Raw genomic sequence first — 25157 nt, 5'->3', positions numbered from 1 at the left:
TGTTTCCCGTGATTTTGCTTGGCCTCCTCCATCCACTTCGAACCAATTCATGCTCCAGACACTCCGTACACACAGCCTGATCTTTCTGCCTCCCCTTCCTGGCACCGTTTGCTCTATCATTCTTGTAATTGGCGTTTCCATGCGCCCTGCGCCCTGCCTTCTTCGTTCGCTGCGCGCCATTGGTCGATGCTCAGCCTGCGGAGTCCCCATCAAAACACCTAGCTCGATCTCGTCCTCTACGCTCATCACCACGCCCCCTCAACCTTTTCCCCCGCCGCGGTGAACCACCGACACTTGAAATCATTTGCTGCCATATATCATATCGCGACGGTTTTGCGCTGACAGACTGCTCGATGCCTGACAACTCCAAATGCTAACTTATATTGCTTGTGCTTCCCACTGGCGAACCGGGGAACTAGTAGGATATTGCTCCTACTAGGCAACACGGTAGATGGAGACCCATGGCGTCTAATTATGATCCTGCTTCCTCGGCGACGCCAACCCAGCGCCGTGTGCTGAGCGGCGGCACCCCATTCTCAAGCCAGGAAGATGTCTCCACCGATGGAAGCTGGCACGACGCCGCTTCCAAATCCTCGGGAAATCGTATCGGAAGCAATCCTGCCCCGACCGCCGCAAGCAGCAACAGCAGCAGCTGCAGCAGTAGCAACAACAACAACAGCAGCAATAATATCAACAATACCAACAATTTTGGGCCGTGGAGCGCTTCTTTCGCTCCCTCTGGACCTCCGCCAGGTAGTTTTAGCTCGGATTTAAAAAGTATCGGCTCGACGCGCGGTCCCACCACGTCTACACCACGCCCCGAACCTCCATTCCTTTCCCGTATAATTGCCATCGATGGAGTTGACGTTCTTACTCGTGCGGAGCAGCGCCAGGCTGTGCTTCGCGGCAAGATTGCCAAGGAGTTGAAGATGAAAAGCGGAACGGAAAATATGCTGGAGGCCCTGTTGGTCAAAAATCTTAAACAGACGAAAGAGCAACGCTTGAGAGTTGAGTCGGAGCTTAGTTCGTCCAATATGAAACTTGCGCAACTGCGACATGAGCTTGAGGAGGAAATATTACGGGCCCAAGCCCAATCTTCGCCTACCGCTGGCCGGTTATCTACCTTGTTTCGTGGAACTCCCCTGCGATCTCCTTCTCGTGCGTCACAGGGTGGGGACGTGGGGATGGGGAGTGGGGATGCGGAGACGGAGTCGCCAACTTATGTCCTAGCTGAGACTTTGCAGGAGCTGGAGACCACAGACATGCCGTCGGATTACTATGTGGAACGGGCGAATAACCTTGTGGACCTCTTCAAGCGTCATCCAACGTTAAAATATGACTTGGCTTGGCAGGTCTTTGGCTTGCGTGTTCAGACAATGCTGCTGAGCGATAGCAGGGACGTCGTTGCTGCTGGCTACCGATTGACACGACATGCTATTGCCGATCGACGTTCTATTCAAATCATCAGATCATTCCATACGGACGAGATGGTGATGATGTCGCTTGTGAAGGAAACTAAAGCGACCATAGAACGCGAGCAGGCGCTGAAATTTGTCAGGGCTTTTCTTGATGTTAAAGATGGAGTTCGAGAACTGTCTCGTGGGGTTGTCCGGACGCTTGTCTCCATTGCTGACCATCGCGATGATCGTCTGAGAAATATTTGCATTATGACTCTCGCGGAGATCCTGGTCAAAGACCCAGGTCTCCTGTTTTCTGCCGGTGGAATTGGCGTTTTGAACGATGCTCTTGGAGAGGGAGTTTATGGCGCTTCAGAGAGTCTGGCAGCAGGGTTTATACACATTCTAGACACCCCCCGCAACAGGATATATCTCCGAGCAGGGTGTGAACTCGAAGGAGTCTTTGCCGCTTTTACAGATCCGTTGGGGGATGGCAATCACCATGCAAGGCTGAAATCTTCAGCCAAAACCATTTCTTCCATGCTCAAAACTTGGCCTGGCCTACTCACGCTGTTATGTAACAAAGAAAAACCCCTTCAGTCCTTGCTGAATTCTCTGCAATACCCTGAGCCCCTGGCAAGAGATCTGATCCTAGAACTTTTATTCGACGCTCTCCGTATTAAACCTCCGTCATGGTCATCGTCATTCCTTGCCGGCCGGAGACTTACTACGTATGGCAGGGTTACGAACCTTAGATCGGAATCTGATACTAAACACTTACGTGCATTCGACGAACATGAAAATAATTCTTTTGACCTCACCACTCATTTCTCTGCCCTGGTCCTTGCTGTGCTGATTGAGGCAGGACTGATTACGGTATTGACCTATTCTATATTTTATTCTTCGCTATTTAACCAATTGGATACTGATGCGCCTTCTAGGCTCTATCGAATTTAATCGAAGACGAGCCCGACCTGTCCCTGAAGAGGAAAGGCACATTGCTGCTAACAGAGGTGCTGAAACTCGCTCATCACTCTCTGCCGCAATCTATGAGCGCCAAGCTTCAGGTTCTCCCTCAATTGCTTCCGTGCTCTACCCCACGGGATGCTGGGACCTACCATGTGTCGACATCAACCGTTTATCAAATGGAAAGCATTAACCGTACATTGACCCGGTCAGATGGGATGCAATCGTCACGCGGCAAATATACGGTGCACACAGATATATCCGCTTCGTTGCTAACTACCGAACAGGGGAAATCCAAACTAAGCGCCAGCATGGACGAGGGCCAATTCCGCACGGCCATTCTAGACACCCATGTCCTAAGTTCTGTGAATTTCATGAAATGGAAATGGGACTTGATCCACAACATTATCGAGGGTCCGCTTACGAACCCAAAACGCCTGGATGAGGCTATCCGAGGCTCGAAATTCATGAAGCGTCTGATGGGATTCTATCGACCTTTTAAATCCAGGTTTTCTATGATTAGAAATACGAAACCGAACCAGCGCTATGTCCGGACGGGGTGCGCGTTGATGCGGACCCTTTTGCAGACGCCCGAAGGAACGAAATACCTGGCGGAGAATAAGTTACTGCGGCAGATTGCTGAGTGTCTTGCGCAAGTTGACCGCATGAGCGGCCTGACGTCGTCATCGCCTGTGTTTTCTCGGAACAATATGAACGAAACATTGAGTGGGGGCTACTTTGCGTTACTGGGTGTATTAAGCAGCGAGCCAAGCGGACTTCAGATGATGGAGAGGTGGCATATGCATAACATGTTCTACCATATAATAGAACTCAAGGATCGAAATGATCTTATCCAAACATTGCTAGGGAATATGGATTTCTCCCTCGAGAGCCATCTACGGATCATTCTTTCTAAGGCGTTAACAACAGGATCAAAGGATATCCGCATCTTCGCAACGAAATTACTACGAAAATACGTCGTGGGCAGCGTTTCATTTCCCGCCCCGATGGTAGATATAGGAAATGGGGAGTGGGTTGTTAAACTGCTTGTCACACAGCTATACGATCCGGAAGTTGCCGTATGCCAAGTTGCTGTGAAAATCCTCGAGGAAGCCTGCAATCAACGCAGCTGTCTCGAATACGTGGTCAAATGCCGGCCCTCGCTCGACCATCTAGGAGAAATTGGTGCGCCGCTACTTCTCCGTTTCCTCTCAACCTCAGTCGGATACCACTACCTCGACGGCCTGGATTACATCACCCAGGAAATGGACGACTGGTTCCTCGGCCGCAACGACGCCTACGTCGGCCTCGTCGAGGCATCGCTGACGCGCGCCTACGTCGACCAGCCGCGGCGCAACAGCTTTGCCTTCGACGACATCGTCGAAATGCAAGACATCGGCCTCGTACCGCCCCATTTCTACCGGGAGCTGGCACGAACGCACGAGGGCTGCAAGTTGCTGGAGCAGTCAGGCCATTTTAACGAGTTTGCGCATACGATCCGTGACTTCCGGCTAGACGAGGAGGATCCGGAGGTGCTGCTGAAGGTTAAGGGATGTCTGTGGGCGGTGGGCAATGTGGGTTCGATGGATCTTAGCGCGCCGTTTCTGGAGGAGACGGAGATTGTGGGGGCGATTGGGAAGATTGCGGAAAATGCGGGGGTCATGACGATGAGGGGCACGGCGTTCTTTGTGCTCGGGCTGATTTCTAGGAGTCTTCATGGGATGGAGATGCTCTTGGAGGCCGGCTGGGATGCGGCGGTGGACCAGAAGGGGCGATCGCTCGGCTCGTGTATCCCTGTCCAGTTGAGTAGGCTTTATTCGGTACGGTTTCACCCCTTCTCTTTTCTTATTTGCTTCATCCTTTTCTTCTTTGAGTGAAATTGTTGTACTGTTCACCCTGTCTAACTTACCTGGCTGGACGGAACACTAGGTTTCCTTCCCTACCTATGAACCTAATATCGACGAAGAACGTGCCGAGAAAGAAAGATTTAAAGCCTCTGCTACAGATTCCGATCCTGTCTGCCAGAAGATCCTGGATCTGATCATTGACATGGGCAACACTGTTTTGTCCAAGAGGGCGGCGTCGGATCTTAACACGTAAGCCAGCCCTACATATTATTCATACATATCGATATATACATGTACACATGTATCTATTCTTCTTCATTGCAACTCTCAGGACAAAAAAAAAAACAGAAAGATAGAAGGAAAAGAAAAAGAGAAGAAAATAACACTAATCATTACCCCCCTAAACAGCCTTAGGACCAAAAAACCCGAATACTTTCGCCAAATCCCCCTCTTCCAGAAGACGCTCATACTTCTTGAAAGCCACCATTTCCGCCTGCCTGCCCGCCGCTTTGCTCTCGATCTCTTTGATAGGAGCGTCTTGCGACTCATCGTACGCGGGGACTGGGATGGGGACGGGGACGGGGGCAACGTCGACATCGATGCCTATGCGGATATTGATGTTGACATCTCTATCGATGGAGATGTCGACATTGACGTCGACCGCGCTGACGGCGTCCCCGCTTCGAATCTGCAGCCTGATGCCGATACGTCGATGGGGAACTGAAACCAGCGCATCTGAACTATGTATATGTTCCTTTCTTATATCCAACATTGCCGTTCGTTTCTCCCACAAACCCGGCTTTCGACGTTCTTCACCCACTTCGCCCCAATGTGAAACACGCACACTTTTTTCTCGCTTGTTGTTTTATCCCTCCTCGTCTCACAGCGCCTTACCTTCTACCTTCATGCCAAGCATTACTTATTTCCGACTTTCCACATCCTCTACCTCTATTTCATTTTTATGCATCCGCGCCAAAGAAATCTGATTCCAACTGGGCTTGGGACAATAACATCTCATGGATTTCTGGATTTCAGTTCACGTCTTTTAATCGCGTTTCAGCTTCACTGGTTTTTCTTCATAGAAACAAATAACCGGGCGCGGAGTTTTACTTGGGCTTTTTCTCATTTTTTTTTTCTTTCCTTCGTTTGTTCGTTTGTCCCTTCCTCCTTACCTGTCTAAAGGGGCGAAAATAAGGAATGGAATGAATGTATGTTACATGTTTAGGTGGTATGGGCCTCTTTTTTTTTTTTTTTTTTTTTTTTTCTTTTTTTTTGTAGGGAGGTTTATTTGTCCTTTTGTTTTTTGGTTTCGTTATCATCCATTGTCTGGCTCTTGATTTTGCCTTTTTTTTGACTAACTGCAGGCGTATTTTGGTTGCACTGGTCTTCCTGGTTTTTCGTCCTTTTTAAGTTTTCATATTTGTAAGTATAGTATGCATTAGAAAAACGATTTCTTTTTGCTTATTCTATTTTAAAACTCGATTTGGTAAACAGCTTTCTTTGGCTTTAGGTCTTCCCTCTCTGCCAATATCAATTGATCGTCCTAATTCTCTGGCATCCTGACATTATATGACTCTAATGGTTCCTTTTTCTACTCATACTAAACTAATTTTGGCTCAAATGCTTTTGTCGATTCAATCCAACACATAAATAGTAGATTAAAAAAAGATAGTACAACGACAAAGAAGCTATGAGGAGAAGAACCAGCAGCGGAAAACAATTGGATATTGAAATACAGCAAAATTCTCATTTATTTCTATCCAAAGGTCTGTCAAACACAAGCGCAATGCTAAGATGTTATTCGCCTATCATGGATCGGCCATCTCATCATCTTCATCATCAACGTTTCCCCGTCTCCTCTCCCTATCCATCCCCACTCCATCACCACCCACAGCTTCCAACCCTCTTCTACCCACCGGCGTCTCCGCGAGTGCTTGCTCCTTGCTCCCCTCGTCCATATCCCGCTCACTTGCAATTTCACCATCACCCTCCTCCTCGGCTGGCGGAGGTAACGTTTTCGCAAACCTTGAATCTACCTGTGCTCGATGAGATGCCCGTTTATACTCCTCCGCCTCATCCGGATCCCGCACAACAACCTGAATCTGATGCACCTGGTCTTCCTTGGCTTTGGGTCGTGTCGGTGCCAGGCCCGCCTGCGCGATTGTACGGGCCCGCTCGGGCTTCAGACGCGTCTTGCCTAGGATGGGATAATAGTAGGCGGCTTTCTGCTTGAGGCGGTGGGGTATGGGAGTGGATTTGAGAGTTGTTTCTGATATCGCTTCGTCCGGGTCGAAGAGGACGAGAGCGACGTCTTTGTATTTCTGTTCTGGGTTTAGAGTTTGCGAGCTTGTTGCGTAGGTGCGGATGCGGTCGTAGCGGTGGTATTTTAGGATGGTATCGTCTGGGCCCGTGGCTTCGTGGGTGTAGTTTTCTGCATCGTCGCGGTGTGGGTTGGAGACGTTCAAGCTATCTTTTATCTGCGGCGCAGCACCTTCCTTCGCTGATAGGAAGAGATCGTAGTCCCAGGGTATCGGGCCGGGGTCTGGGTATAGGGATGGGTTGGCTTTGTGTAGGGCTGTTTTACTGGCATGTTCTTGACAGACACGCTCTTCAGGGGCTGAGGGAACAAGGATCCCGACATCCATGCGCTCATCCCGTCGTCCCTGTGCTGCTTGAATGGGTGGTTTGTCAAATTTGAATTGTAAAAACCCGCCAGGGTCCGGGAAACCGCCCAGGTCTGGGATTATGGGGTAGAATCCGACAGGTTTTAGTTTCGGATTATCTGGATGTGTTGGATGCGCCCAGGCGTCGATTTCCGCTTTGGTAGCTGGCAGTCCCTTGATTTTACTAGGGGTATCCTCGCCCTTGTGTTTACTTTCCGGGTACGCAATATCGAATCCCTTCTGAATGTATTTCTTCACGTGCAGGGGATCGTCACGGGAGAGTTTCGCAGGCTTCGCCGCAGCGGGTGCGGCTTTCACAGCAGTGAGAGCAATGAGAGGGGCTGCTTTGACGTTTCCGTCGACTCCTCGCGCAGCAACACCAGCAGCAATGTACTGAGTGCGCCGCAGAAAACTAACGTTTGAGTTCTTCGGGGCAGGATTTCTTAGTTGGTCGAGAGTCATGAGGAGGGGGAGATCGGCTGGGTCGACTGGAGGAGGGTTTTCAGGTGCCATAATAGCTAAAAACAAGAAACAGAAGCCATATTAGTCGCCGTCTTTAAAATTATGCTAATTTATTACAAAGGAAGCAAAAAAGGCATGCATACATACCACTCTCATCACCCAAATGCAGGCCGGGAATGCCGACCAGGTCAATTGGCATACCACCCTCTGCATCCACATCAATATTTGGCTCTTCACGCCGCGCCATGTTCGACGCAAACCCCGGCGTTAGAAACCGCTCCAGACCTTCGTGTGGGATTTCCAGGAATTTCGGCGGCATTTCGGGCGGTGGCAGATCATTGCGATACCGCAGCGAGGCGATGTATTCCTGGTGATAACTCTCACCGGAACCATCTTTAGGCTTTGACATTTTTGCCGCGGGCAGCAGACAGAAAGGTCCGGGGATACAATAGTGTTAGCACACGGAAGCTAGGTTGGTTTCTGGCTCTCGGGATCAGGAAGTTTGCGACAGGGGAGTCGTGTAGTTTGAGCTCTGATCCTTGGGAAAAATGATGCTGTAGAGAACGCGAGATCTTGGATCCGTTCTGCCGCTTGCTACCGCCGACAGGAAAGGGAGTTTGAAGAAAGCCGCTGTCTTGAGATACTATATCGCAACAGTAAAATTATTTAATTATATTTTCAATACTCAAATATCATTAAACTCAATCAACCTGCATAATAGTGATAATAGATGAGACCATTCCTCGACATCAATGATATATTCAGCCCGCGCCTTTCACCAAGCCCACATACATTTATAAGTCATTACCCGGCTGCCCAACCTATCATACTCCAACCTGCTAATCCAGCTATCGTTCGTGGCATCCAACTTTGCAAACACACTCGCCCCCTTCCACACCACAACCTGCGGGTCCAGCTCGCGCGGGGGCGTGCCAACCAAAACATACGAAGCTAACTCCGGCCGACGTAATTGCATCCGCTCCTCAAGAAAAGAATGGAAACCAGCCACCAAACTCCCGCCACCAATCACTAATACACTTCCCAGAAAATCAGTATATTTCCGCTCGTCGACGCGGGCAACACCGCCGATGGCGGTGAAGATAGCATTATCGAGTGGGAATATGGGGAGGACGTCGTCACGTTCTTCGACGGCGGGTCGGCGAGAGCTTGAGGTTGTAGTTGGCGCTTGCAACGTCGGAGCTGGCGTTCCTGGACCACCTTGTTGCGGCGTATTTATCGCATCGGGGGCTGGGGAGCTCGCAGCAGAGGAGCGAGGCGTTGCGTCCAGGTCCTGTACCCGACTTATAGCGTTGATCGCTTGAGAGCGGCTTGGTGTGGATTGAATCTCGGCAAGGTTTGCCTGGGTGTTATTCGCTGGTAAGGGGGGTGCAATCGCCATTAAAATGTCGGACTGAGCTGTGGAGGTGGGGTCGTTTGGCTGTCCATCGTACAGGTCGTATGAAGGGCTGATGAGCTTCCTCCGTCCTTTTAATTTCTGGGAGACATCGAATATTTCGGGCTGGAATAAACCCATAGGGGCAAGTATGACCTCATCATAGGCTTTGAAAGTGTATTTGCGTGTATCCTGGCCTGAGGCTCTTAGATGGAAATCAAACACTTGGACGGAAACGTTAGATTCATTCATGGTGCAAACATTCCTCTTCAATTCTTCAGCCAGAAGAAAGTCGTAGCGGCGATTCAGGTTGATTTCGTCGTATGGGAAGTGATCAAAGAGCATCATTTTGATGAAAGACTCTGTCACATCAGCACCGCCATATTTGAGGTTCACACGGGAACTCTCAATGCACATGCCTTCTTCAACACAACATATGGAGGTCTTCTGAGCACCAATGTCCACAACGCAGGCGGACGTGTACCCAGCCCCAAACGTCCCTGAGAGACTCTCCTGCACAAAACAGACTCGCGCAAACCCAAACTCTCGCATCAGCATCTCTAAAATCTGAGTGACGTACGCGCGTTCGTAGAGGTCGGGAATAACAAACACACACGAGTACTGGCCCCAGTCCTTTTTGCCGGACAAGTTAAGCTGGGTTTTCATAGCATCCTCAAGGATGAGAGCGATATCTAGAAACAATAAAGTCTTGCTGTTATAATCATTTTCGTTAAGCCATCCATGCCTGATAGGCCAAAAAAGCTTATATCGAGGGTTGGAATAGTCTCGTATTCTCAGGGCAGCTTCCCCAGTAAGGTACTCAGGGGCTTGCTTCGGATCAGAGGGAATTTCCGTCCAATCTATACGCATTGGATCATTGTGCTCAGAGATAGTTTCAGGTACGGTTCTGCGGTTATAATTGACCACCATTTCCTTGGAGTTCGGGAGTGTTCTTCTTTTGTTTGCCCGCATACGCGCTTTGAGTTCCGCAGACATCGTAGTGTATTGCGATGCGAACTGGTCACAGGGATTTTGTCAGCGACAGCTCAGATATCTTAGAGAGACCTGCATAAACCATACCTCTGGACCAAACATCTTCTCTGGGTCCATAAGCTGGCCATCATCAAGTTTCAACCGCTTCGGCTTAGGTTCACCACCATTCTCTTCTGCCTCATTCTCATGAGACTTTCGTGCGAGGACCATCGGCGTCGTCTTGGGTAACGCATCGCTTGCGAGGCCGATTCGTAGGTTCTGGCTTCCCACATGCATAACAATAGTTTTCGATCCCGCCAGCTCTTGTACAGATTCCCCATTTGCGTTCTCCATCGTGGTGTCTCCATCCGCATCTGGCTCAGGCTCCGGCAAAGGAAGCTCAGCCTTTGCCATTGCGAGAGACCTATCTCTATCTTTCGCGTTTTTGGCCATACGATTGCGGTTCTCTTCATTTTGAAGTCGGTAGGCGAGGATTTGATCATCTCGCTTGAGGTACTCTCTAATTGTACATAATTCAGCATTGCGGGCACAAATTAGCAAAAACCCTTATTTCCTTAGTGTATAATAGTGTTAGGGAACTGGTATACGCCGATACAGGCGATACCTACGTGTAGTAATTCTTCTGATTAATAGCAGATACTTGTGGCCAACTCGTGAGTCCCATGTTATTGTGGAATCTCGCCAGTCCTATTCCAACCAACACGCAAAAGTCAGTGCCATAGCAGCTATAATGATCTCTCGATTCACCTCAATAGCGGAACAGTACCTTCTTTTTTCAGCGTCTCCCCACTGGTCCCCGATTTTTTGCCCGCCATCTTGATATGTGGGTAGTTTGCCTGTAGCAAGTTAGCGCTTCGAAGAAGAGGACGGATAGGCGGGTTGACGAACAAAGGCGAAACCCCAAATCCTATCGCCAGACGTGGCGGGAGAGATGGCAGTTGACCCGTATCGTATATTTAGTAACTTCAGGATAAGAGGAAGCTGTCTTACCGATGCGATCGAGTGGAAGCTAAGAAGTGAACACAGCTGGCGCAGGCGTACAAGCAGCCAGAGAGGTTCCAATAGAACTTGAAGGAATAGAACGACCTCCTAATCTGCCGCCTGTTCTGGTGTGTGTGGTGTGTGTGTGTGTGTGTGTGTGTGTGTGTGTGCAGAAGAATCAGTGGAAAAGTATCCACGGATGCATTCTCTCGGCCAAGCCAAACTTGCCTTTGTCAACAACCGACCTTAAGTTGATATAATTTTTCATAACCTCAGACAACAACAGTTCCTCGTTTACATCTATGCTGCATCTATTTCCCGTGCATAGCGTATTGCCTAAAATCCCCCTTTCCTTAATAATACCTCATCACCTCTGAACATCCGCTCGAAGCCACTTTGCCTGGTCTCCACAACGTCATTCCAATAGCACTTCCCGTCGTTCGAGCCAACTTCCGCAATTACCCAAGGCCACAACAACTTGACCGAGATACATAGACTGCCGTTCTCTAGTTCCAAAGCGAATATTCTTTCCTCGAGGCCTGTCACTGGGTTGGTCTTGTGAGCATGCGTCTCTGGAAGACTACAAATATCATTCTCCTATTCCGCCTCGTGCTCCGCTACCACTCCGTTCTCAACTACTCTACATACATTTTTATGCGTCAGCAGCCATGGGTGGGTCGATATCGAGAATATTGTCAGGCCTGTTTTGGACGAAGAAGGAAATTCGCATTTTGATTTTGGGGCTTGTAAGCTACTAAATTCTTCCCCCGCGGCCCGGTGCTGTACCGGAAATATGTGGGAATACATTTATTGTCTTTGCATGTGAAAAATTAACATATTCTGGGGTTTATTTGTGTAGGATAATGCTGGAAAAACAACGTTACTCTATAGATTAAAGGTATGTGTGTCCATGTTCTAAATGTAACTGTTTTTGAGGCTGGCATGGCTAATCTTCTATCTAGATCGGCGAAGTCGTCACAACCATCCCAACAATCGGCTTCAATGTTGAATCCGTCACATATAAAAACCTGAATTTCAACGTCTGGGTACGTTTTTGTACCTCTGCTTGCTATCCTCCAACGTTCGCTCCACTACCTTCCACCCACCCAAGGATGAATCTGACTCGAGAAAACAGGACTTGGGCGGACAAACCTCCATTCGTCCTTACTGGAGATGTTACTATGCCAATACCGCCGCCGTGATCTTCGTCATTGATTCCACAGACATCGAGCGGCTAGGGACCGCCTCAGATGAACTAGCCACAATGCTGAACGAGGAGGAACTGCGCGATGCTGCCTTGCTCGTCTTCGCGAATAAACAGGATCAGCCAGGCGCCAAAGGTGCGGGAGAAATTTCTGAGGCGTTAAAGTTGGGTGAGCTGCGGGATCGCAATTGGAGCATTGTGGCATGTTCTGCTATTGATGGGAAGGGAATCGAGGAGGGGATGGATTGGCTGGTGGTGAGTACTTGGTCCTTTGACTTTTTTTTCTCCCGCGGAGGCGTGAAAATGGGAAATCATTATTATGCCATCAGGTGGCTAATTATCGTTTCATTTACCATATAGCAAACGGTTCAATCGGAAAATTCATAAACTGACGAGCATTGGCGCATAACAGACCATGTGGACGGCGTTTCAGATTCCGAATCTTTTATTCATATTATATAAGTTCCCATTCCTGCTCTTTCTTACAACATTTCCCTTGCCCTTCCTTATATAGCCTATTTTCCGTGTCCTTTGATACCTATTTGATAGAATCAAGTCCGAGCACTCTGATCATACAAAAATCCCGCCCAACCAAGTTAAGTTATCATTCACCACTTAGCTGCGATTTGGTAGGACGCACATTTGAAAATTTTATATCTCTAGGCCCGCTATCCAGAGAGCTTCTTGGGCGAGCTGGCAGATATGGCAGTAATAAGCATTGAGAATAAACTTTATCGAGTAGTCATTTGACCTTCTTATAGCCTTAGCAAACGGTTGCTGGTTAACTATAATGAGCGGAAATCGTTTTCTTAAATAATAACTGCGTAAACATATGATGGCTAACTACGTTAACAGTTATATACAAGCATAAGAGACAAAACACAATTGAAAACAACATATGTAGATATGCACCTTAAGAAACAGATTGTCGGAACTGAATAAGTCCGAATATTGACCCAAGTACTGAATATCGATAAAATAAATTGAATTGCTTATTCTAACTAGTTAACTCCAATAATTACATGATAATCGGGCAGTATTTATAGGAAAGAGAATGCTTGAACATATAATAGGGGTAGTGCTGATATACACCGGAGCAGTGATCCGGTTTCCGGAATTGAGATAATAGAAGATCCTTGCTAGTGCTATCAACAGAATCCTCAATATGATATTTCATTTCTGACACAGATGATAGATATTTAAAAAAACGGAAGTGACAATATTAATTATTATGGCCTTGGTATAAAATATGCAAGAGCCACCACCAGCCCCTTGTGAAGAGGTGAAGAGTACAGAGAAACCCACCTGTGATACCAAAATGACTTGAGTGAAACAGGTAACAATATTAAAAATTAACAAAGCATTCGGAGCAGTAGCATTCCTTCCTTTTTGTAAGGCTCTTTTGCGTGTTGTTTCTCTTCACTTTTCTCAAAGCCCATTTTTCAACGTCCCTTTGCTTGCTCGGATGCGTGATAATATCTTTCTTCTCTATAGAAGACAAATGAAGATAATGTAACTGGCTGTATCATCATGCCGACATGGGAATAAGGATTCAAACGAAAACGAAATTGCGAATATGGGAATATGGAAGCCCAAGAGTACGCAACAAAGAGATGCACAACTAGCTACCGAAATCCAGTTTGGTCGCGAAAGCCAAAGAATTTGCAAGAGCGTGGAGTGAAAACAAAAAATTGGATATACGCGCCTTGCACCTTGCTCGGATAAAATCAAAACTGATAAAATTGCAGGACGGAAAAGCGAAAGCATGGATATATGAGAAAGAAAGATGAAAATATTACTAGTACAAGATAACAGTTGACTTGAATGGAGGGAGAGAGCGCGTCCCTAAAGATACCTTTAAAGTTTTGGCTGTAGATGCGCTTCGGTGGTGCATTCGTCGGTGTTCATATATAGGTGTCAGGTAAGCTGATCAAGTCATCTGCGGCGAGTGCATGAGCATCTAGGGATTGCAACTGGACCCTGACTCGGTACGTGTTGCGAGCATGCTTGTAGCTGGTTTCTCATCGGCATTCTCGGAATCACCGTTGTCACTGAGGGCATCGCTACCTACACCGCGCGCAGGGATGTTTTCCATTCCAGCATTCCGCGTCTTTCTGGTGCGCTCAGCAAAGGTATGCTTGGCCTCGACCTCGCCATGCTCAGCTGCAATGGTTTCCTTGGTTGTGACGTGAGTTTTCCATGCTGGGGTACGTGATTTGAAAATCTCTTCTACGGCTTCGAGCGATTTCCCTGCGGTTTCGGGGAAGGCGAGGAATACATGGATGGTCATTGTGGCGCAGAAGGCGCCGAAGACTAGTTATCGGGTTAGAATTTCTCTATTTGGACCCGGGGGGTAGTAGAGGGGAAAAATGTAAGAGTCATTTTTGACTTACTCAGATATGTCCTCCATTGGATATTTTCAAAAGCTGGGGGGACAAAGTAGGATAAAGCAAAATTGAATACCCAGTTGGCAGACGTGCAAAGTGCGACAGCTTTCCCGCGGAAGCGAAGTGGAAACAGCTCTGGTGGATAGATCCAAGAAACGGGACCCCACGTAGGGGCAAAGGAGGCCACAAAGAGGTAAGTACAGGCTACGACGGCTTTGGCCGCGAGCCCAGGGTTAACAGCCCACGATACCGCTCTGACTCCGTTAATACCCCCGGGAACAAATCGGCCGTTCGCTCCCATGATGCCGCCTGTAGCGAACATCCAGGTACACATGAGTAGTCCGCCGACAATGAGAGTGGGACGTCGACCCCATTTGTCTACCCAAATAAGGGCGGGAAGGGTCATGACAACGTCTGAAAAATGGTTAGTCTGAAGTTTCTTTTTAGGATAGGTATCTTTATGGGGTCATACTGATGACGAATTGAATAGAGGATGATACGAGCAAGGTGTTTCCTCGCAATCCAGCCATGGCGAAGACGTAGGTAATCTATGTTAAATTAGAACGGTGTCAAATTGTTATTTTTAAAGCTAACAAACTGAAGATAATTAAGGGTATTGAGTTGCTTGCTCACATAATACATCATCACGTTCATTCCCGTCAACTGGCTCCAAATCTGAGTGAAGACACCAACGTGCGTTCGGAAAATCATATTCTTTTTGAAGAGGTCGAAATAGCTGCACGGCGTTAGCAGCACATTCTGATATAAGTTACGATGGGGGGATCCAAAATAAATACGGGGGCACATACGTGGTATCGTTAGTTTCCTCCATCTTTACGAAATAACTGATTTCCCCCAGCTCGGCGTTAACAAAGGGATGGCCAACATCACCTTTGCCATGGATGGCGGTGATAATTCTTTCGGTTTCGCTCCAGCGGCCCTTTTTGGCGAGCCAGCGAGGAGACTCCGGTAGGAAGAAGAGCCCAAGGAGGAGAAAGGCGCCAGGAATCATTTGAAGGGCCCAAGGGAGTCTGAACGATGTTTGTCCGTTCGCTGGCCCAATGAATGTACATGCATATGAGAGATAGAACATAATCAGGATACCTGTTGTTAATCGTATATGTTAGTAGTCAGGGAAGGAATCCTTAACACGAAAGTGAGTGCTCGACTTACCCCATGTAATGGCCCACTGTTGTAAACCAACCAACCTGCCGCGTCGCGATGGAGGCGCCAGCTCTGAAATGTAAACGGGAACTTGAGCAGAGCAAATACCAACAGCAAAGCCGTTGATAAAACGCCCAGCGACAAGCATGCCTATGTTCTGAGCCGCAGCGCAGATTATACTTCCGATAACCCTACGAGTTACGAGCCGCGGTAAGTAAAAGATTCCAGAAGAATTTGTTTTTAGGGGGCACAAACCAAAATCCTGAGCCGACTTGGATTGATCTCTTTCGACCAAAGATATCTGAAATATATCCGGAACAAAGAGCGCCAACCCAGGAACCACCAGGCATCGAAGCAGTGATACCACCTTGGGTACTGGGTCTTGGGCCGCTGCAGCGAAGGCCATCAGGGTTACTTTCGGTTACCACCCCGAAATAGTCTGGACCTTCGTTAAAATAACAAAGGTACTGGGAAGTCGAGATGCTGCACGAAAAGAGCGGTCAATTCAAGGACGCGACACGGCACCGTTGAAAGACTAAGGTAACTCACATAGCAGACATAGAGCTGATATCAAAACCGAACAGGCCACCGCCAATCACGGACAAAGCCGCGATGGCGTATATGTTCGTAATCTCTTTCATCTTACAAACCGCTATCTTCGTTTTTGAAAAGATCGGATGTGGGCTATTAGCAGCAGCTGCGTGAGATTTAGGAAGAACAGCTGAGGCCTACTAACAGCCGAAGTAGAAATTTTGGAGGCAGAAGGAATATTAAGCGAAAATAGAAATAAAATATAGAAGTTGTGAATAGGAGGACAGAGCAAAGCGAGGGAACAAAAAGTGGGCGGATACCGTAGTATATACAATGGCAAATAACTGGGCGCAATGCCCGATGCGGGGAAATGAGAGCCACAATAAGGTTTTTCTTTAACCTGGCTATCGTCACTTCATCCATGGATATCCATTATGGCTCGTGGAATCAACCGAAAGGTAAAAATGCACAAATGGAATCCAACTACGAAGAGTCGAAGTTCCCAGATTCAAAGGTTGTGACATTTTGATGCCAATTTGAATGATTTGCAAATTATCATATTGGTCTGAGTAGCCAAGAATCAAGCCTCTTTCTAGCAATACACGACTACACACTCTGGCTAAGGTCCATACACCGTGGATTTTGGCGTTGAACCTGTGTGCCACTGGAAGAAACCTGCAGGAATATGCTCTTGAACAGTTCTCTGGATATGCGCAAATACTTGTTGGTGAATTCATTGTAAGATTGAACAATATGAAGCTATTGCTCATGATTCCACTTCAGCTCTTAAGCATAGCTTAGCGCTTTGGCTCAAGCCACAAGTGGAGGGAAGCTTTGGAAATCAATCGGTCAGCAATGAGGGTATCGAGAAAAAATGGGAGCACAACTACCGGCATTTCCTATCCCATGATGACACACTTGACTCTTGAAAGGCTTGAATGAGTGACCGACCGGCCTCAGCTACCGAATAACGAGGATACAAGTGAGCGGGCCAACCTTAATGAAACGACGAACCATCTTCATCGTCCGGAATGTCCAGATGAGGCTGACATCAAGCTTTGAACAAGCATTTGAAGAATTTTAGCCGACATGCCAAGACATGCCAAGACATGCCGAGTCGGCAGTGCAACAAGCTTATTTCAATGACAGCTTCCCCACATTCTGTCCCCAGAGCTGCCACATTCAAATCTGCCAGAATAAGCAGGTTGAGCAATTGCAGACTTCAGCAGTGTATCGGCTCTCTGCCAGGCAGTTGCATGAAGATTAACAGATAAACATCGCCTAACTTTCAACTGGTAGCCCTCAATTAGTCATTCCTGGAAAAATATTAAACGCCAAACTATGAACCCATCAACCTTCTACCCCCACAAAACAAAAGTTTGGTTCAGATATCAGATGATCACATTTATTAAACCTTGGAAGTTTCTAAGAACTTTAACTTAAAATCAGACTCGGCTAGGATATTGGAGAACCGATGAAAGTTCCAACGGGGGCAAAACTTAATGTAATTCCAATTCTCAACGGGGAAGACTCTCAATGTGGTAATGCTGGATTTGGAAATCAAACACCCAAAGTTGAAAGCCCAAATCTGGGAAGTATGCAGAGTGTATTACTGTAGATGAGCTGGAACGAGATGAGTTTAAGTTTAGAGTGACACAATCAGGAGTGGGGTCAATTTTTGCATTATCCCATCTAAAACATACTAATACAGAGTCGTCGCCTCGGATCATTCTAATTCCCATTCCAATTCAATGGTACGGCAACCATGGATCCAAAATCAAGAGTTGCTGTATTCGTGCACGCTCAGTTGCATAGCCTACTCTAGATGGATATCTCAACAAAACCGGAGGAAGAGTATCCATTTGGCAGTCCGTGGCAGTGCAACCTTGCGTTTGCCTCCTTTTCCTGGAGTGTGACAGTAATGCCATCGCAGGAATGAATCGTTCATTCCCTCTAATGTCAGATGAAGTATATCTTATCCCTAAAGCGAAAGGTTAATCGGTTTTTGAGATGAACTTAACTTCCTTTACTAAATAGGAAAGAGACCCCGTTCGCTATTCCGCGAAAGGAAAGAGGACGGAAAGCTGGAACGATTAGATAGAAAATCTCTGGCTCCATACTGCTACCCTGGCTCTAGGAGTTTCATAGGTAGGTAATGTTTGTTCCTCTCAAACACCCTCATCTATGGTAAAATGAGTGTGTAAAAATACGCGGTGATACACGATAGGGGTAGAAGAAATTTTTTTCTTTTTGCTTTTTCCTTTTTTTTTTTTTTTTTTTTTTTTTTTTTTTTTTCACTCAGCGAAGTTGATGATTTAAATACTGGTGTTGCTTTGGTATTTCCTGGGAAAATCGAAGTCGCAATTCATTAAGCGATAGTGGTGGGATGGGTGGATTGGGGTTTGAAGTCTTCTCTATTGAGTAGCTGCTAGTTACATGAATTTCAATTTAATGCAAATTCTAATGTACATGTACCATGAGCCACGAGGAATCTTCTACTACACTCGCCAGATTGCATACGGCGCACTTCTCACCATTCATTACTTTCAACCATCTCGAAACCGACTGCGAGTTCGGAATCCGAAGGAGTCCACCCAACCCCCAATACTCAGTCATCATTCCAAAAGCCCTTAAGTGAGGTTTATTTATAAGGCATGAAATTAGCTATATAGAAATTGTGGGACTGATTTCTTGAAGTATTGTAACCGAAAGACGGAAAACGAAGAATGTTCGTTAAAGTGTTCGTGTGGGAATATACAGCGTTGCTTCTGGAAGATGCCCCAGACATTAAAAACCGAGATTTTTCGGATTCACGATCTCCTATACTATAACGGTACGGCGAATATACAATAGCCGTCGAGTGACAATCTCTCCGAGAAGATATTTATGATTTTGACGGTATTTCGCGGATCCAGGGCTTTCCATCTATTCTACCGCTGGTAAATGGAAATGCCGAGATCGACTGTCTATCACCATCAGTGATCTAGCTGGGTATTTGCATAATTCAGACTGCACTAGCCTGGTCACTCAGGATTGGTGATACTGTATATTTGGTGGGCTGTCGCGCAAAGCTGCTGGAGACAAGATGCACACCCGAGACACAGGGCAAGCATGGTTGCAGTCAGGGCATCGTATACGGGTCTGAAAGAAGTGATCACCCACCATAAGTATAAGGTTGAAGCGGCTTGCATCAGACAGCAGACCCTTTCTTCTTGCCAAAAAAAAAAAGTCATACAAGGGTGGCTGGTGACGAAGACGAGGATACAGCGGCAAGGATCTCGCACTAAATCCGGAAGTGGAAATCCCTATCTTCCAAGAAGCAACCCAGGTAAGTTAGCATAACTATTTGAGCGTTCTTGTTTTCTGCTGACGGAGTGATTACATTGCAGGCCTTATTATTGGCTAAGCAATGCCCCATTATGCATGGGTGGGTTGGAGACGCTAATCGGATTACGGGTACAGACACGCTTGCTCCCGCCCAATCCATCGAAGGAAGTATATAATTTTTCAAGATTTTCATGCATGAAGTGATAGCTTCTTTCATTCACCGTCATATTACAATATGTCAATATTCATCAAAGTATCTGTGTTAAGACACAATATAGCTAGAGAGATAAAGAATTCTAATATGATAATTCTGCGTTGATTGAAATGGCCAAACCCATTGAAACCAGCATACATATTGTCTGCTCTGCGAGAATGTATTTGCACGAGGAACTTTTCACAAGTGTAAAACTATTTAATCTTTTCAAGAAATATGATGGCAAATAAAATAAAAATAAGGGACTTCAAGAACTAACTCTATAAGGAGATAGATAGATTAGCTGGTGTTGCAAAAATCCATCTAGCAGATGCCGCGTACGGCATACCCTCTGTTGGCAAGGAGTGCCCCAGACCTAGAATTCCATGGTTGAGTCATGTTTCTTCCTGCAACCAAGATAGGCAGGCCACCTAAATTCTAATCAAAGCCTCTGAGCTCTCACACTTTTGAGTACCATTTATATAGAAGAAGCCATTGAATCTATAGAATATGTAGACTAATGGCAAGCCGATCCTGCTGGCGCTAAGAGGAAATATTTCCTTAGCAGCTCAGTTGAGGAAGTTTGGCGGTTCTATATAGACGAATAAGTATCATCCCTCGTTTGCAGGAAAGCAGAGCTAGATTGGTATTGAGGACCTTGAGGTGGTATTCCATTCTATTTTTATGTCTAAATTCTTTAAAGGTGGCAAACGAGCTGCACCCCGGCGGTGCGCGTAAAGTTCGAAACATGCACAGACAGCGCACAGAGACAGAGCACAGAGACTGAGCATAGAGACAGGCGGCCGTCCTCCCTCGCAAATATCGCTGTAGTCGGTGTGGTAGCTAAGTAGAAAGCCCTGACAGTTCAACGGCCAAAGGGAGGAACAGAGAGTTACTTCGTTTGTCTACCGAAATACAAGGCAACTTAAGTACCAGTACATCCATGGGCGGCCCCACGTGGCTCATCCTCGGGGGATTCCATGGCGGGGTCTCGGCGATATATATAGACACCCCTTTCCCCTCTTCAGTGCGACCCCGTCATTGCTCCTCCCATAAACCTCTTCTGCTTCCAAGTCTCGAGTGTCATCTTACATCCCCGCCCTTCCCACTGCTAAGGGGCAACCCACCGTTGTGACTACTAGGTCGATCTACTTTCTTGGTACCATCTCCCAGCCAGCCAGACTCTCAAATCGCCATCATGGGTGCCGACGATACCTTCAGTATGTGCTCACCATTCCTAGCATGGTCCACTATCTCCGAGCTTCGATACTTGATCTAGATATATACATGGACGGACGTGTCTAAAACGCGGGCAACGACATCGAAGACAGGGGCTAACCAATATGCTGCCATACAGACTCGTACCGATACAAGGATACTCCAACTTACACTGACTCCAATGGCTGTCCGGTAGGTTTCGCGTCTGCTCTTAATAATTTGTCGTATTACCCCCACTATAGATCGGCTATCATTAGAGAGCAGATCAACGAGAAATACACTAATTAGAACCGTTGGATCTCGTCTAATGCTGATGGTACGCCTATATAGGTTATGGACCCCGAGTCCTCCCAGCGCGTTGGAGAAAATGGACCCCTTCTCCTTCAGGATTTCCATCTAATCGATCTCCTCGCGCATTTTGACCGCGAGCGGATCCCTGAAAGAGTCGTCCATGCCAAGGGTGCAGGAGCGTACGGTGAATTCGAGGTGCTGGACGACATCAGCGATATCGTAAGTCAAAGACTCTTCTTGTCCTTTGTTTGCAACCATCAGCTGCGGCGCTGCAGACATACCCAAAACCATGTTCTATGCTAACGATTACTATAGACCACCATTAACATGCTTAAGGGCGTGGGAAAAAAGACAAAGCTTGTTACCCGTTTCTCCACTGTTGGTGGGGAGAAGGGATCTGCCGACAGCGCTCGTGACCCGAGGGGTTTCTCTACCAAATTCTACACCGAGGAGGGCAACTGGGACTGGGTCTTCAACAACACGCCAGTTTTCTTCTTGCGTGATCCCTCAAAGTTCCCTCTCTTCATACATACCCAGAAGAGGAACCCCCAGACCAACCTCAAGGATGCCACCATGTTTTGGGACTATCTGTCCACCCATCAGGAAGCAATCCACCAAGTTATGCATCTGTTCAGTGATCGTGGTACCCCGTACTCTTACCGCCACATGAATGGCTACTCCGGACACACTTTCAAGTGGCTCACGCCGGACGGGGGTTTCAACTACGTTCAGATCCACCTCAAGACTGACCAAGGCAGCAAGACTTTGACCAACGAGGAGGCCACTAAGCTTGCCGCTGAAAATCCAGATTGGCACACTGAGGATCTCTTCCGGGCCATTGAGCGCGGCGAATATCCATCCTGGACTTGTTACGTCCAGGTCCTTAGCCCTCAACAGGCCGAGAAATTCCGCTGGAACATTTTCGACTTGACCAAGGTCTGGCCCCATTCGGAGGTACCTCTCCGCCGCTTCGGTCGCCTTGTTCTGAACAAAAACCCACAAAACTACTTCGCTGAGATGGAACAAGCTGCCTTCTCACCCTCACACCTGGTCCCCGGCGTCGAGCCCTCCGCAGACCCAGTCCTGCAATCCCGCCTCTTCTCCTACTCAGACACCCATCGCCACCGCCTTGGCGTCAACTACCAGCAGATCCCCGTCAACTGCCCGCTGCGCGCGTTTAACCCTTACCAGCGCGACGGTGCCATGGCCGTCAACGGCAACTACGGCGCCAACCCTAACTACCCATCCACCTTCCGCCGGATGAATTACATGCCCGTCAAAGCCAGCCAGGAGCACGAGAAGTGGGCCGGCGCTGTCCTCGCGAAACAGCTCCCCGTCACCGATGAGGATTTCGTGCAAGCCAATGGCCTCTGGCAGGTTCTAGGTCGCCAACCTGGCCAGCAAGCGAACTTTGTCAAGAATGTGGCCGGCCACTTGTGCAATGCTGAGCAGAAAGTGCGCAAGGCGACGTATGGCATGTTCAACCGCGTCAATAAGGACTTGGGAAGTTCCATTGAGTCATCCACAGAAGCTTTGGTGGCGTTACAGGTGCAGTCGCAGCCGCACCTGTAGCCGCGTTAAGAACATTTTAATGTCATTCGGTTGGATATTGGGGTTGACAGGTTTGAATATTGAACGTCGGTTATGATGGCTGAATTGACTTTTATTCCATTTTTTTCATTTTTACCCTTTTATTTTCCTTTTATTTTCTTTTCACCATTCTAGGTACTTGGCTGGATATGAATGGATTTAAACATCCTTGGATAATGACATAAGAGGATAGGCCGCAAGACTAGTTACGCAGGAAAACTCTGGTGTTTTCTTTCGGGGCCCTGATATTAACCATAGTTTTGGTACTTATATCAAAAGTGGCTTTCATGACCCATCTTCCATTCCATGGCCAAAAAAATTACAAACAAATTATTTTTCTATCTAGTTATCTTGTCGAGTCATCATTCTGCTTTTGAATTGGGTATCTCTGAAATATATGCTGCTATAATAACTTGGAACTCCTTTTCCAATCAGTCATTGAAGTGCATTACAATGTAGAAATTATTTGATGTCTCAACTGAGTTTCCACTTTATATCAATCACGGATCGCAATTGAGGCGCATTTATTTATACATGCCAAGGACTACATATATATCGACAATAGAAGATCTATGCGGGTATAGTAAAATTGTTGTGGTAATCGTGCCGCGCGCACCCACACCTGATGTGGGTGCGCCACACCATAACGATAAAAACAGCGTAACGATAAAAATATGAATAATATGAACTTCAAAAATCAATATCTCAACACTGCATAGCTAATCTATGATAATTAATTTATCTATATCATCTGTAGTAGCAGTATTATTCACTAGACATTCATATATATCATTAACCTCTTGTTGGGTTGGTTCTGTAGCATTTTTCTTCAAATCTTTCCCAACATGCTTGACTCTCTTATAACATTGTTTTTCAGCTTCCTTCTTCTTACATTGCGTGATCTTCTTATTTGCATCTCTCACAGTGAGTATACCTCTTACTTGAACCTGCTGATGTGTATTTTTGATGTTACAGTGTTTGACTGCAAGGTAGTAATCCTCAATCTCACACTCTCTTATAGCATTGAGTTCCGCCTGTATGAGACTGCCTTGGAAAATCTTGTGCAATCAATTGCTCAGATGAAGTGATTTGAAATTGAGTATATTCTTCATATCTTACATTGTCTTCTTTACTACTCAAATATGACATTGTAGCTTCTCAATTGTCTTTGAAGAGAATAGTTATGAGGAGGCAGTAATTGAGCAGTTTGATTGAGAAGAAAAAGAGTCATTTCCTTCATATATTCATAGCTTAGAGCAGTCAGAGACCTTAGAATCTAACTTATCAAATATAAATTGCAGATTGAAAGAAATGATATTATGATTCACAAAATCAGCTTGAATAATGAAGGGTTGAAAGGTCTTTTTACAGACATTGACTAGATTCTGTAGAAACTGATGTTTTTCATATTGCTCATATTCATATCAAGCAGTTTGATTAACTGCCTTTGAATGATAGTATTTATACTGCTGAAATGACACCTCATCTAGTGATTGTAGTATATGAGTTGAATGTGAAGGAAATCCATATAAAATAATCTTGTGGATATTGCAGTATTGCAGAAATTTTTCAGTGAGATGAGATTTATGATTATCAAGAAACAGCAATCAATGATTGCTTTGTTGATGTTTTTTAATAACTTTATTAAAATGCTGAATTCAAATAAAGTCAATCTCATCATTGGTATAGCCAGTATCTGACATCATGATCATATATTCACTCAGTAGATTGCTTTGTGTGTAATGTGACGGCGCCGAGGCGGTTGCTACTCGGCAGCGGCACAGAGGAGGATGGTATATAATGGGAAGCCTTATGGGTGGGCTTGATTATCTCGCTTGAACCGCGAACTCGTAGAATACTATACAAATACTGAACTACCAGAGGTACTCAGCACACTAAGAATATTGTATGAGGACAGTGGTAACTCTGGTATCTTATTGTCAAAAGATAAAAGACGAATCGCTGGCTCCTGGAATAGAGAGCCAGCATCTAGCTATTCTATATAGACAACGGGCAGCCATCCTCCCCTCACTCTATGAGCGAGGGTAGCCGAAGCAACTCCGCAGTGGCGCTGCATTGATCTGCCAGAAGGAATCCAGACCCCGTATAGAAACAGGATTCTCATATCTCATCAATCGGATCCTCTTCTATTGCATCCGAATGATGTCATAGGGTGGTTGGAAACCGGTTCGGACACCTGCGTGACGTCATGGGATAGATGGGATTATCCGAGGGGAAGCGATGGGCCGTGTGGAGCCGTCACGGGGCCTTGGCACAACCAAGGGTGTGACATTGTGTATATCAATCTTCAAGATGAGTTTTGAATTTTATAATGATGAAGAGATTCAATACCTCATCATCTGCTGAAATACACTCAATCACAGTGATCAATTTTCAAAAATATGATGAAGTTATAACTGAATTCAAATCTTTAAAAACAGTAATAACTCATTCTCTACATCCTTGACTTTCTTGAAAGCCAATCTCATCAAAGTTGTAGATATCACAGGTTTGAAATGTGTACTTTTGAAGTAAGATTTTCAGACAGTC

At 46.5% G+C, this 25157-nt stretch overlaps 8 protein-coding genes across 8 annotated transcripts; 5 read left to right on the top strand and 3 right to left on the bottom strand.

Annotated features, from left to right (window-relative positions):
* Positions 1-461: 461 nt before the first annotated feature.
* HCAG_08070 (conserved hypothetical protein) lies at positions 462-4934 on the top strand (the record flags this gene model as incomplete). The annotated part of the gene is made up of 4 exons (XM_001536911.1): positions 462-2273; positions 2339-4183; positions 4293-4459; positions 4619-4934. 4 exons carry the CDS (start codon positions 462-464, stop codon positions 4932-4934), a joined length of 4140 nt encoding a protein of 1379 aa, XP_001536961.1.
* A 1084-nt stretch (positions 4935-6018) lies between these two features.
* HCAG_08069 (conserved hypothetical protein) lies at positions 6019-7744 on the bottom strand (the record flags this gene model as incomplete). Its single annotated transcript, XM_001536910.1, has 2 exons — positions 6019-7391; positions 7483-7744. 2 exons carry the CDS (start codon positions 7742-7744, stop codon positions 6019-6021), a joined length of 1635 nt encoding a protein of 544 aa, XP_001536960.1.
* Positions 7745-8040: 296 nt separating this feature from the next.
* Positions 8041-10536, bottom strand: HCAG_08068 (conserved hypothetical protein; the record flags this gene model as incomplete). Its single annotated transcript, XM_001536909.1, has 5 exons — positions 8041-8045; positions 8128-9745; positions 9809-10220; positions 10330-10408; positions 10488-10536. The coding sequence occupies 5 exons, from the start codon at positions 10534-10536 to the stop codon at positions 8041-8043; spliced, it is 2163 nt and encodes a 720-aa protein (XP_001536959.1).
* An 834-nt stretch (positions 10537-11370) lies between these two features.
* On the top strand, positions 11371-12476 carry HCAG_08067 (ADP-ribosylation factor; the record flags this gene model as incomplete). Its single annotated transcript, XM_001536908.1, has 5 exons — positions 11371-11448; positions 11562-11600; positions 11665-11748; positions 11838-12161; positions 12456-12476. The coding sequence occupies 5 exons, from the start codon at positions 11371-11373 to the stop codon at positions 12474-12476; spliced, it is 546 nt and encodes a 181-aa protein (XP_001536958.1).
* A 1390-nt stretch (positions 12477-13866) lies between these two features.
* On the bottom strand, positions 13867-16017 carry HCAG_08066 (hypothetical protein; the record flags this gene model as incomplete). Its single annotated transcript, XM_001536907.1, has 8 exons — positions 13867-14219; positions 14300-14707; positions 14766-14841; positions 14927-15029; positions 15103-15397; positions 15467-15648; positions 15713-15940; positions 16007-16017. 8 exons carry the CDS (start codon positions 16015-16017, stop codon positions 13867-13869), a joined length of 1656 nt encoding a protein of 551 aa, XP_001536957.1.
* Positions 16018-19099: 3082 nt separating this feature from the next.
* HCAG_08065 (predicted protein) lies at positions 19100-19394 on the top strand (the record flags this gene model as incomplete). Its single annotated transcript, XM_001536906.1, has 2 exons — positions 19100-19316; positions 19378-19394. 2 exons carry the CDS (start codon positions 19100-19102, stop codon positions 19392-19394), a joined length of 234 nt encoding a protein of 77 aa, XP_001536956.1.
* A 1312-nt stretch (positions 19395-20706) lies between these two features.
* HCAG_08064 (catalase B) lies at positions 20707-22589 on the top strand (the record flags this gene model as incomplete). The annotated part of the gene is made up of 4 exons (XM_001536905.1): positions 20707-20728; positions 20866-20918; positions 21057-21236; positions 21333-22589. The coding sequence occupies 4 exons, from the start codon at positions 20707-20709 to the stop codon at positions 22587-22589; spliced, it is 1512 nt and encodes a 503-aa protein (XP_001536955.1).
* Positions 22590-23452: 863 nt separating this feature from the next.
* HCAG_08063 (predicted protein) lies at positions 23453-23822 on the top strand (the record flags this gene model as incomplete). The annotated part of the gene is made up of 3 exons (XM_001536904.1): positions 23453-23531; positions 23583-23643; positions 23762-23822. The coding sequence occupies 3 exons, from the start codon at positions 23453-23455 to the stop codon at positions 23820-23822; spliced, it is 201 nt and encodes a 66-aa protein (XP_001536954.1).
* Between the last annotated feature and the right edge of the window lie 1335 nt (positions 23823-25157).

The sequence above is a fragment of the Histoplasma capsulatum genome, genomic scaffold (assembly GCF_000149585.1).
Source record: "Histoplasma capsulatum NAm1 scaffold_10 genomic scaffold, whole genome shotgun sequence".
Lineage (NCBI taxonomy): Eukaryota > Fungi > Ascomycota > Eurotiomycetes > Onygenales > Ajellomycetaceae > Histoplasma > Histoplasma mississippiense.
Note: the sequence above shows the minus strand (reverse complement) of the source record. Positions and strands in the feature narration are given on the sequence as shown.